Raw genomic sequence first — 11,974 nt, 5'->3', positions numbered from 1 at the left:
TTTTTGAATGTTTCTAATTTTTTTCTTTCTTTTTTTTTTTTTATTTAATCTACTGTCCACATAATTAACCGGACGTATAATATGTGGTAAGATTCTAGGCAGGAAAATGTGCATATATTATTAAAATTAATTATTTACAAAATGATTAAATAGTAGAATACTATTATAATTTTATTATCGACGACTATTATACGATGATTGGTTTCACTCATACGATACTGTTTATATCTAATCTTTTTTTTCCAATTATTATCTTTATCTTACAATTATAATCTTATAATTTTTTTCTTTTCTTCTATTTTTTTTTTTGTAATTTTTAATATCTTCTATGTATTATTATATAATGAAAAATATGAGCATATATCCATTTAAAATAATGATACTGTTCATCCTAACTTTTCTCCGTGTTATAGGAAAGAAATATTTTATTCATCTCTGGAAAGACACCATTTGTGGAGGTATACTACTATACCCCTATAATGCTATCTAAAGTTTTACTAAATTTAATATGTTCATGTCACAAGAAGAAATATCTTTTGGAACACCCTTATATTATATACAGGATGTTTAAAAATATACGAACATAACGTTAGGAATGGTTTCAGTATGCTAAAATAAAAAAAGCAATTCATATAATCATATTTTAGTATATACGCGTGTATATACTCGAAATCTTTGTCTCTCTCTCCCTGTGAAAAATAAAAGTGGAATTCTTATGGATTTACAAATTCATTGAAATTTCTATAAATACTTCAAGACCGTTTCTCGAAACATTTGCTCGACATAGTATTTCCCTAATGAAGAAAATACTTTTTGCATGTAGAACTGATTATGAATTATCTATGATTGGATAGATAAAAGGTCGTTAGAATGAAAAATTATTCTTTTATCTATACGGAAGCTGACCTTCAATCTTTGTATGTTAAATGAGCTGAGTTTTGAGTCAATTTTTCTTGTCGTTTGATCAGGGGTTATATTCTTTTAGGAATTAGATGATAACACTTGACACTAACGATTATTACGCGTTCTCAGTGTACTTCGTACTTATATATCTAGTCCTTGTAAATCTTTACTATTTTGACATTAACAGATCATTGATATATTGGATTAAACTAGAACGAAACAATGTTCACACGCACGTACACGCACACACACACACGCACGCATGCACACGTTGTGGACGGATTTATTAAAAGTTAAAAAAAAAAAAATATACCTTGGATCTCTGTAGATTCATAATTAAGCTATACATTAGTACTGCTATTGTTTTAACGTTTCTTTTTTTTTTTTCTTTACACATCGATCGTGCAAGATGAATTCGGTATAAAGTGCACTGATACTGCATTCAAGATCTATAATTTAGTTTTAAACTTATTATTAATTTATTTAAGTATATATATATATATATATCATTTCCCTTGAGAATCGATTAGGATAATTATATTCTGAAAAGCAATAATTACGGATTATTAATTATATTATTTATGATATGTTATAAAATGAATGTCTAGTACCTTACATGAATGTTTGGTCGTGTTGTTCGTGGATCATAGTTGCTCTACGAGATTGAACCATACCTGCTTGCCTATTATACAATTCTCGTACTAAATTATCCTTTTCTTGTTCAAGCAGTGCTATTCTCTGGCTCTTTTTATTAACTTCCTATTTTAATATAAAAAGAGAAAAAGAAAATAATTTTAATTTTATTTTTTTTTTTATATCTAGACAAAATGTGATCTATGAATTTATAATTTACCTCCGTTAATCTATGATTTTGTTGTTTAAGTCTTGATAATACATCTTGTTGTAGTTGTGCCGATGTTGGCGTAGTTAAGAAAGCTAAATTCATATGCAGTGGTAATCCACCACGTTCCCAGCTACTTATTAAAGCAGCAAGGTGCCTGTTAACTTCTAAAACTCTTGCACGTTGTAACTCTAAACGTTCCTGTTGCGCTTCTGTCCACTGTTCCTACAAATAAACATATTATTGCGTAGAATAATATTTCAATGTGTTTTAAAATGTCACAGTAATGATTAACTATACCACATGCGAGCCCATACGTCCCAAGTGTTTAATTTTCTCTTGAGTTGCTGAAATTTGTTTTAAATACCATTCTCTAGCTTTGTCAACAGCAGCTAAACCTTGCAAAAGAACATCCTTTTCTTGTTCGATTTGTTTCATTCTTTTCATCTAAAATAACACATACATTATCAATTATGGATGTTTTAATTTGAATATAAAGAGAACAGGTTTCTTAACTACAGCAAGCAGATGTTTTTAATGACGAATGCGCAGATAGAACAATCTGTATAGAAATTATATTAAATATTATGCATAACCAAAACCAACCACCCATCTTTAGTTGGGAATCCTATAGGAGAATATCTTTACCATATTGTAGTCAATACCATTCTGCAACGTATGTCGTCTTGGTTCTCTACGTCGATTTAATGGTTTTTTGGGTTGTAAACCTAACTGGTTATTTTGTAGATCTACCGCTTTACCATCTCCTAAAACGCGGGTTGGTCTTAGAAATGTAGTCCTAGCATCGGCTCGATAATTTGACATTGGCAATTGGCGTTTATCCAAACATTTATCATCGTTCATCATTAAACCCATTTGCCAATTCTGCAGCACCGTTCGAATTTCTGACTTATCAATATTTCTATCAGCACTAAGTGCTCTACCTTCTAATGCAGCACCTGTTCGTGGAGGTTTTGGAGGACCATACGCTTTACTGTGCTTAGTTTCTACACCGTTTCTTCCATCAATTAGTTCCAATTGTGTATTTATATCTTTACGATTGGCTAATAATTGTGGCATACTTAAAGTACGTTGCTGAGATATAGCATTATTTGGTCTTATGGTGGCAGTATTAGGAGACGTCCAGTGTCCTTTATTTTGATTATCCGTTATTAGAATCGGAGCAGATGGCGGTCTGTTTGGTTGTCCGTCATGTTTTTTGAAATCACCTTCCGTTTGAATTTGTAACAAACAAATTTTCAAGCCCGCGCAAAATCTTTCAAAGGATAATAGACCATTGGGTGGTGTGACTTTTTTCAGACTATCCAAAACACCTTTAGGAAGACCCTGAGTACCATCGTCCTGCCATCGACCTTCTATGTCGGAAAATTTGACGAAACCAGTGTTCTGATCATCCATTATATCAAAGAGTGTACGCATTGCACCAACAAAATGTTTTGGAAGGCCATCGGCGCTCGGAGTTTGTATTTGCGCCATTTTATCGTTTTAAACATATGATTTTGAAATATTAAATGTACCTTTCTAAGAGGGTAACATATTTAATTATATTTCACTAGACCAATCAAATAAGTTTAACATTTATACCGTAAAAAAGTAAAATATAATTTCTCAAAAATAATGACATTTGTGTATGGTTAACGATCAAGAGGTTACTTCATAATCCTTGACCTAAATCAAATAATTTCTTTATTATATTCTTACACATATAATCTCAAACATTCCGAAATATTCGATCACTCGATTATAACCAAGTGGTATTATACTCAATTTTCGCTTATCCTTCAAATTCAATAATTTCTTTTTCTCAAATTAACCTCTATGATATGTCAATTATGTGCAGCCATACTGTCGATGTCAGATGGAGGGAAATTTTGACGTTTGCGCAATCGTAATCGATACTGATTGGTCGAAACGCGTGGCGCTAAATTCGATATATTTCAAATTCGATATATTTCAAATATTTAAATTTGTAAAAATACAAATTTAAAAAACAAAATTTTCTCTTCTTTTCTATTAGGAACAAAGAGGAAAGGAACTTTTTCTTATCGATTGATCGTTTTATATTCTATAACCTGTTTTATTTAATTGGAATCAATGAAAGAGATTTTTCCAAAAGCAGAAAGAATAATATTCTACATTTCACATGCGTTTTTAAAGACGAAAAAGGGTAATAAACTTTACAGACAAAATAACAACAACAACAACAACAATAACAACGACGACAACGACAACAACTAATAAACTATACAACAAGACATGGAACACCTAGCCCATCGTAATTCGATTATATTGCAATAATATTCTATCGAGGTTTTATTTTATTTCGGAGAATTGGTTTGACGTTCATCAGCGTTAGGGCTCTTATCAGTGTCGTCGCTATCGGATGACGAAGTATCACGAATAATATCTATTCCTTGAGTTAAAAGATTCGTTATTCTTTCGACGTCTACGGTCTCGTCCTGTTCGTGAATTTTTCTCAATGCATTTGAAACGATACACAAATCCCCACGTAGCTCGCTCACAACTGCAGTTATTTTTTGTGCATCGGTAAGAACTTCTACGGATTGCGTGTAAGGATTATAACGCAAACCAAACGGACGTTGAATTTCGTTTGCGAATGCTCTGCGAATGAAAGAACATTAGAACAAATAATTTATTTGATTGTTTTATAAATTGGAATATGTTATTTTCCAATAAGAGAATGCGAATACCATTATGGTGATATCACAAAAATTGATGAAATGAAAACAATTAACAAACTATATATATATAATTCTTTATCCTTACCGCATTTTTTCTTTTGCCTCTTCTATACTGTTAGTATAGTAATACGCATTTTGAAAAGCTGTTATAATGCATTCTTGTTTACAAGTAACTTCAGGCTCAAATCTAAAAGTTTTTTCTGGTGCAGATACTGCGTGTCTTAATTCAGCCACCGAAGATAATAATCCTGCTCCGTAAACTCTATATGCACCGTCTTGTTTGCAAAGACCAAATTCGACAGTGAAAAAGTAGAGCTAAATAAACATATATATATATACCTCATGAAAAGTATGTCAACAAAAATTGTTCTTCGTAAAATATTATATATTTCTTATTATTTCAGTTCTTTTTTTTTTTGTTTCTTTATTAACTTACCGTTGCAAGCTTATCGATGTCGTTATCCGACGCACCCAAGGATGCTAAACCAAGTTCTTGAGAAAATTGTGCGAAACTTTTGTTTGCCAAAAGTGGCATATGTCCTAACAATTCGTGACAGCAATCTCTGTGAACAAAATCATTTAATTATTTTTATAATCTTATATAACAAAATTCAATATATATATGTCAGTTTATTATCAATAAAAATCACACCACGATGACTATACTAGTAAGAAGAAAAATAAGAAAAATAGAAAGAGAGAAAGAGAGAGGAAAGAAACTAATTAAAAATCTAATTATTTATTTATTTTTCTTTTTTGTAAAATCATTTAATATTCTCAACGAAAAAAAGTTACGTTTTTTGTTAAAGGATTATTATTACATTGAAGAGAGTTGTGGTGTTTAATTATACATCAACGTTCAAATATTATCATATATTTGAATATATGTATATATGATAAAATGTTAATTCAAGATTTATATGTATATAAAAAAAAGAAAGGAATTTCAACGTACGGTTCGGGAGTGTAAAAAGGATCCGAAGAATGACGGATATATTGAGTGCAATGAAAAACTCGAAAAGCCAATCCTGCAAGAAAATCTCTCGGTGAAAGATATCCTGCAACTGGTCGAAGTTGGAATCCAGTTGTTCCTGTTAACGACAATTGATAAATACTTATTTTCTTTTTAATAAACAATAACAGGTAATAATAAATTATCTGATAGTTGATATATATATAATAAATGATGATTAGTGTCGCATGTATTGTTTCAAAAATTGTTAATATTTGAAATTTATATAAATGTTATAATAAATATGCATATATAAAAAATTAAAACGATCAAAGCGAGAAGAGTTATACATTTAAAAAAAAAAAAGAAGGAAAAGAAGAAGAACAACAACAAAAAAACAAATGTTACGCAAGATTTGTTAGAGAATAATAAATGAATTTTGTATATAATACGTTAAACGAGTAACCAAGTATTTTCCATTAGTGGATATAGAAGGTCGAGTGTGTTTATCGTATTCGCATAGACAACACGTTTTTTATCGTGTAGTAACGTATCATTATCGTGTCGTTATTGTATCATTAGTAAATAGTTACAACAAATAATTGTAAATAAAGTTAGAACAAAAATATATTCTAGAAATAAAAATTAACAGAAGTTATGAAAATTATTTTTGAAATTATTTGCATTTATTTAATACAGATGCACTGATGCAATCTCGTGTAACAATATCGTTTCATAAAGAAAATTATTGATAATTTTTTTTCTTGATCGCATATTTGTATCATCGTAATATTTAACAAGAGCATGATTCAAAAGTATCCTGATTTCAATCTAAAAGTTTGTTCCTCCTTTTCTTTTAAAACGAAGGGAATTTTTTTTAATTGGTCAACAACTGATCAACAACATTATCCTCAAGGTCGAATAATTTTTTTAAGTGGGTACAGTGTTTGGAATTTAAATCGTAATGAAAATAAATAAATATGCAGGATAGTTTTTAATCTGTAAGCAATAGTCACCATCACACCATCCCCTTATTTGATAAAATAAATGATATATAAAAATGTTAACAGATATTAATCACACAAATGAATTAAAATAATTAATTAATAGTAAGACTCACGTTTTAAGAAAATATTCACGTCCTCCAATTGGGGTATGTTATCTTCCCTGTATAGAAAAGAAAATATAAAATCAAATCAAAAATATATTGTACAATATATCTAAAGAAAAAAAAAAAGAATCTAATTAATAAGAAAACGTTTACCTATAGCCACAATATTTTTCAAGTTTAGGCCAATTTTCTAAATATTCCATGCACGCGTGTTTTTGATAAAGTTGATGCAATTCACGGAAAACTGTACCCCTGAAAGATAATAATAATAATTCAATTAGATAATAGAAACTCAAGTTGTATAGAAAGAGAATAAGAAAAAGAGAGAGATACTTTTCTAAAAGAGTAGGTGTGTGTAGTAGCATCATCGAGTTTATCGAAACACTATATCGTATATCGGAGTAAATGAAATCAGGGCAATTAAGGGTGCATTCAATACGACGAAACGGAGCTTGGCTGTTATCAAAGAATGGGGGAGAAAACGAAGCAGCAATAGAATACAGTGATGGGAATGGTGGTGGTGGTGATGGGGTTGGAGGGGGGGGGGGTAGGAGGAAAGATAAAGTAAGATTAAGGATGAGGGTTGGAGGAGGGAAGGGGGTGGGACAAGAATATGCGTGGGTGTTTGCTCGTTCGTGTTAAAAGGGGAAGAGAAACACTTCCTTGAGAAAAATCAAACGCACTATATACTAAAAGCAACGAAGAATAAAAAAGAAGAAGAAGAATAAGAAGAAGAGAAGAAGTTTACATTACTTTTCTATTCTACGATTGGCTTCGTGTAAGAAAAATCACGTTTTCTAACTTTTCCTTAACGAGAGATAAAAATCATGCGATTTCTTTTTCTTTTTTCTTTTTTTCTTCAATTTATTTATCTTACGACCTTCCTATTCGTTATTTTTAAAATTTACTTACCACGTTCTGATTTCTTCTGGAGTGTATTGAATTCTTGGAATCGGTTGACCACTGCAAATTTGTAATATTTTGTACATGTAATGAATATAAAAGATATAAATCAAGAAGAAAAAGAAAAAGACCGAAAAACATCGATTAAATATATGTACGTTAATGTTATATATATATATATAAGTATCTATTTTTTTTTTTTTTTTAAATTTAAACTTACTATTTATAATTATTCGCGATGTCAGCGAATTCTTGTCTGCGTTTACGATATACCGGATCTTTAAAACCCTAAAATAGGAAAGAAAAGGAAAAAAATTAGATGAACAAATAATCAAGTTCTTTTTTTTTTTTTTCTTTTGTCAAATAACACGTAAGTTTAAGGAATTGTTAACGTACAGGATGATCGGCGTCTAAATCAGATCCATACATCAATACTTTTTGTGCTTGATCGAGATCAGATATTTTTCGCGGGAACCAGTGCATGTCAGTTTCGCTGTAATCTTTTTGTATAAACAAGAAAAAAAAAATATAAAAATGATAACAAGTCGTATTACAATAAAAAATAATACGATATAAGAAGGTGTGATAAAAATCGTGTTGATCAATAAATAAAAAACAAACAAACAAATTTAATTTACCAAAACTCGTAGCTGTAGACAAACACGGTGTTTGTTCAGGAATATTTCCCGTTTTTTCGTATTGCGCTAAATTAATAGCTGCAACTTCCCGATTCAACATGCTCATCAATTGTTCCATCCTTTTGGAATCGCATTCAACGTCAACGAGAATTTCGTATTCGGAACCACGGCGAAGTGATTTTCTCGATTCAATGTGAACAACGTTTACACCTAAATCCTATAGTAAAATATAATTCAAAGTTTTCAATTCAATAGGGATTTTATTTTAATCGCTTTTTTTTTAAAGAACAAAAAAAGAGTCTACTACTTATTTACTTACTTACTTACTTACTTCATTTCTTTCAGAATAGATTATTGATTTTGATATCTTACTTGAAATACTTGAAGCGCCCTAGCCAATCCGCCGACTTGATTTTTCAACGAGAATATTACTGAATTTTTATTTTCGCTATTATTTTCCGTCTCGAGCGTGGGGATCTGAATGAACGAAAGGACATATTTCTTTTATCCGTGTATATATATATACATATATATTTTACCGTAAAAAATAGAAATTGGAGAATGTCAATACAAATCAAAAACATTTATTAATGAAAGACTGAATATTTGAATATATTATTATGCATTTAATATTTTAGACATACACCAAACGATCATGTGAATCTTAACATTCTACAATTTCAATTTTTATTCACGATAACACACACATATATATATATATAAATCAATTTACAGTAGAGACAAAAACAATTTCTTTTAATATTAATGAAAATGATGAATTAACACACTAACCTCATGATTTTTATGTATAGGACTGCCTTCCTTGATTTGCCATCCTTCGGATTTCCTATACAACCACATTCCAAGCAATCCCTTTCCCGATCCACTCATGACGAATAAATAACTTCGATTGAACTACTACTACCCCCCCCACCGTCTCAATTTATTCTATACAATTAAATTTAATTATTATTCGGATCGATCCTTTTTTTTTTAATTTTTTTTTCTTATTCCCTTTTTCGAAGATCGCGAAAACGAACGAACGAACGAATCAACGAACGAACGAACGAACGAACGAACACAAAACAAAACAAAAATATAAAATACAAATTACCTTTTATTCGCGAAAGAAGAAAAATTATTCTGTTAACTGTATATAACCGATTCCTGAGAGATCGGAAGCTGTAATGTTACGGTACCATTGTTTTCTGATCTTAAGTTCTCTTTCCCCCTCTTTAACTCACACACACACACACACACACACTGTCTTTCGTACTAGTCAAAGAACTAGTTCTCCTTTCGCGATTGGTCCGTTTACGGATGGCTGTCAGTGGCTCGAACCATTTTCATTGGCGGGATAAGATGTTTCATGGGGGTTGCAACGTGACTTTTCTTTTAACCCTTCCCCCCTCCCTTTGCTAACTTGTTCCCTCCGCGAGCCCCCCTTTAACCGCCATGAATGTTATCGTTTCGATCGTTGGTTCTTCTTTTCTATTACGTCATTGGAGACTAAATGTGGGTGTGTGGAGGTGATTTGAGAATGATAAATAAATACGAAGAAAAAAAAATGGGGGGTAGGGGTAGATGGTTAGAACGAATCGTGAGAATTTTACAACTATTCCAATTTTTTCCTTCTCCCCATCCCCCCCCCCCACCCTAACCGCTGTTTCGTTTAGATTCATCGAAATACATTTTTTTTCTTCATTTTAAAAATAATTCCTCGTCAATGATTTTTTTTATTTGAATTTACATTATTTTTAATAAAACCAAAAGAGAGAAAGAAAATATATATAAATAAAAAAACGTAAATTTAATTTCGCGTTAAAATGAAGGAAGAGAAGAAAAAGGTTTGTCCTTTGATTTTTTTTTTGGTTTCTTTCTCGCGAACGATTTTCTTTCCCCCATTTTTCTTTTTATTTCGAACAAAGACACCCTCGTTTAATGAAAACCCGAATGCCCGAGGTGTAAGAGTTTCCTTCTTCTTTGGTTCTTAGCAAATTAGATACAACACATTACCGATGGTCATTACTTACCGCTATCAGTAACCCACCTTCGAGAGTTTTATCCTTTTCCAAATTATACCGAACGTTTTTCTACCGTGTATAATTCACTACAATATCAGGTATATATATATATATATATATAGTTACAATGGTAAATAAATTTTATTTACTACGTTAAAGAATGAATCAATAAAAGGAGGAAACTTGATGCAATTCATTTTGTTATTTCATTATTCAAATTAAATTATCAAAATAATATTCCCTCGTATTTATTTAATTCTAGATAATATTTTGTTAAAGATGATATTAAATCATTTAAAGTAAATTTTATTTCGTGTAATTGTTGTAATTACAATACAAAAATTTAATAAACGTAATTTAAGAGGGTAGTCCAAAAAATTTCAGATAAATATTTGTTTTTTCTTATCTCGGACAACATCCTTGTGAATGATAATTAAATTAAATAAAAATATATTTCAATCGATAATTTGTCTATCTTTATTGTTTTATTTTATTAGAATTATACGAATGATTTTTTTGAATTTTTGAATTAAACGCGTGCACACATATAATATTGTTACAATCTTTCGTAATATTACATATATATATATATATATATATATATTTATAATAAAAAATGTAAACAATGAAAAGAATCGATAAAATAATGCAATATCTTTTACTATGGTGATAACAATCGAGTCCTCCCCCCCTCACCCCATTTGCGTTGGTTTCATTGTTCCCTTAAATCAGTGACTTTCAATCACTTACTACCCGCATCGTAGACATCTTTGTTCTCATTTTATTTATCAAAAAGTTCTATCTGTTCACCCTCTCCACCCTACCCCCCCTTTATGTGATGAATTTATAAATTTAAAAAAAAAACATTTAATATTTCTAAAACGAATCGAATAATATCATTAATAGATTAATAATAATATAATCAAATATTCTTACAAATTAGTGTTGCAGCGTAATACAAGATGGCGGATTTTAAGTGAAAATTTTTTTACCAAATATTGGACTTTTTTTTTATTATTATTATTATTGTTAACACTTTTTTAATAAACAATAAGAAATAATAAACTAAACATAACGTTTGTACGCGCGTATACTGTAAATTATTTTATAACGCGATTAACGTCGTACACGTAACACGAATATAAATTCTATTCAAATTTTCCTCGTTTATATATGATTTTTTTTGTTCGTATATATTTTCCCTGGTCATAATTTACAATTAATTCATGCAAAGAAAATATCTGTTAGATATATAAATTGACCAAAAAAAAAACTAATCTTCTTTTCCGCATAGTTTTCTTGGTAAAGCGGTGACAATAACAACAATAAAAACCAAACAATTAGCAGACAAAAAATTGATTAAAGCAATTTTTTATTTTTATTTTTAAATACGGATAATGATATAGTACGTTTCAAGAGAGAACAATTGCGAATATGTAAAAACAATTGTTGCAATATTTTTCACAAGTTTATAAGAATTTACATTATATGGCGGGGGTGTGCGGGGAAGGGAATATATATTATAATTATTTATTATATATTATATAATTATATTAACACGACTTCGGGTCTTTTTAAAAATATTTTTATAAAATAAATACAGATAATAGTCAATGTTTTACTAGCATGAATAATAAATAATACAATTTGAATAGAATGATAAAAATATATGATGGCGTCGTAAACATTATTTTTTTACCAAAATTGTTTTAGTTTTCCTTTGCAATTCCATATTATTTACAATAATGATTAATATCCATCAATATTGATTATTTATTTTGTTCGACTTGTAACAACTCATTTTAGAACACCTTGTATTATTATAATTACGATAGAGTGAAATGAGGAAAATCAATAGCATTGAGTGTAGATTTTTAAT

At 29.8% G+C, this 11,974-nt stretch overlaps 2 protein-coding genes across 5 annotated transcripts; both read right to left on the bottom strand.

Annotated features, from left to right (window-relative positions):
- Positions 1–29: 29 nt before the first annotated feature.
- LOC106791738 (suppressor APC domain-containing protein 2) lies at positions 30–3,612 on the bottom strand. 4 transcript variants are annotated; one of them, XM_014757613.1, is made up of 6 exons: positions 2,689–3,612; positions 2,393–2,511; positions 2,045–2,191; positions 1,757–1,969; positions 1,520–1,662; positions 30–1,445 (listed from the first exon to the last, which is right to left on the bottom strand). In XM_014757613.1, exons 1-6 carry the CDS (start codon positions 3,239–3,241, stop codon positions 1,439–1,441), a joined length of 1,182 nt encoding a protein of 393 aa, XP_014613099.1. In that variant the 5' UTR covers positions 3,242–3,612; the 3' UTR covers positions 30–1,438. The 4 variants fall into 4 exon arrangements, with proteins under 4 accessions (XP_014613099.1, XP_014613096.1, XP_014613097.1 ...); XM_014757610.1 differs by having other exon boundaries at positions 2,393–3,612; XM_014757611.1 differs by having other exon boundaries at positions 30–1,352; positions 2,393–3,612.
- Positions 3,613–3,821: 209 nt separating this feature from the next.
- Positions 3,822–9,095, bottom strand: LOC106791737 (tryptophan 5-hydroxylase 1). The gene is made up of 12 exons (XM_014757609.1): positions 8,864–9,095; positions 8,444–8,548; positions 8,072–8,288; positions 7,830–7,933; positions 7,654–7,721; positions 7,443–7,493; positions 6,684–6,782; positions 6,540–6,586; positions 5,423–5,558; positions 4,904–5,030; positions 4,553–4,782; positions 3,822–4,387 (listed from the first exon to the last, which is right to left on the bottom strand). The coding sequence occupies exons 1-12, from the start codon at positions 8,960–8,962 to the stop codon at positions 4,084–4,086; spliced, it is 1,587 nt and encodes a 528-aa protein (XP_014613095.1). The 5' UTR covers positions 8,963–9,095; the 3' UTR covers positions 3,822–4,083.
- Between the last annotated feature and the right edge of the window lie 2,879 nt (positions 9,096–11,974).

The sequence above is a fragment of the Polistes canadensis genome, unplaced genomic scaffold (genome assembly GCF_001313835.1).
Source record: "Polistes canadensis isolate GaletaPanama2010 unplaced genomic scaffold, ASM131383v1 scaffold_338, whole genome shotgun sequence".
In the NCBI taxonomy this organism is placed as follows: domain Eukaryota; kingdom Metazoa; phylum Arthropoda; class Insecta; order Hymenoptera; family Vespidae; genus Polistes; species Polistes canadensis.
Note: the sequence above shows the minus strand (reverse complement) of the source record. Positions and strands in the feature narration are given on the sequence as shown.

Bases quoted from the DNA above. Each gene is read 5' to 3' on its own strand.
- LOC106791738 (XM_014757610.1), bottom strand. From the start codon at position 3,241: ATGGCGCAAATACAAACTCCGAGCGCCGATGGCCTTCCAAAACATTTT. The intron at 1,970-2,044 runs GTATAGTTAATC...GTTTATTTGTAG, and splicing joins GACGTATGGGCTCGCATGTG to GAACAGTGGACAGAAGCGCA. The intron at 1,663-1,756 runs GTAAATTATAAA...ATATTAAAATAG, and splicing joins AAAATCATAGATTAACGGAG to GAAGTTAATAAAAAGAGCCA.
- LOC106791737 (XM_014757609.1), bottom strand. From the start codon at position 8,962: ATGAGTGGATCGGGAAAGGGATTGCTTGGAATGTGGTTGTATAGGAAA. The intron at 6,587-6,683 runs GTAAACGTTTTC...TTTTCTATACAG, and splicing joins GAAAAATATTGTGGCTATAG to GGAAGATAACATACCCCAAT. The intron at 5,559-6,539 runs GTGAGTCTTACT...TGTCGTTAACAG, and splicing joins CGTGAATATTTTCTTAAAAC to GAACAACTGGATTCCAACTT.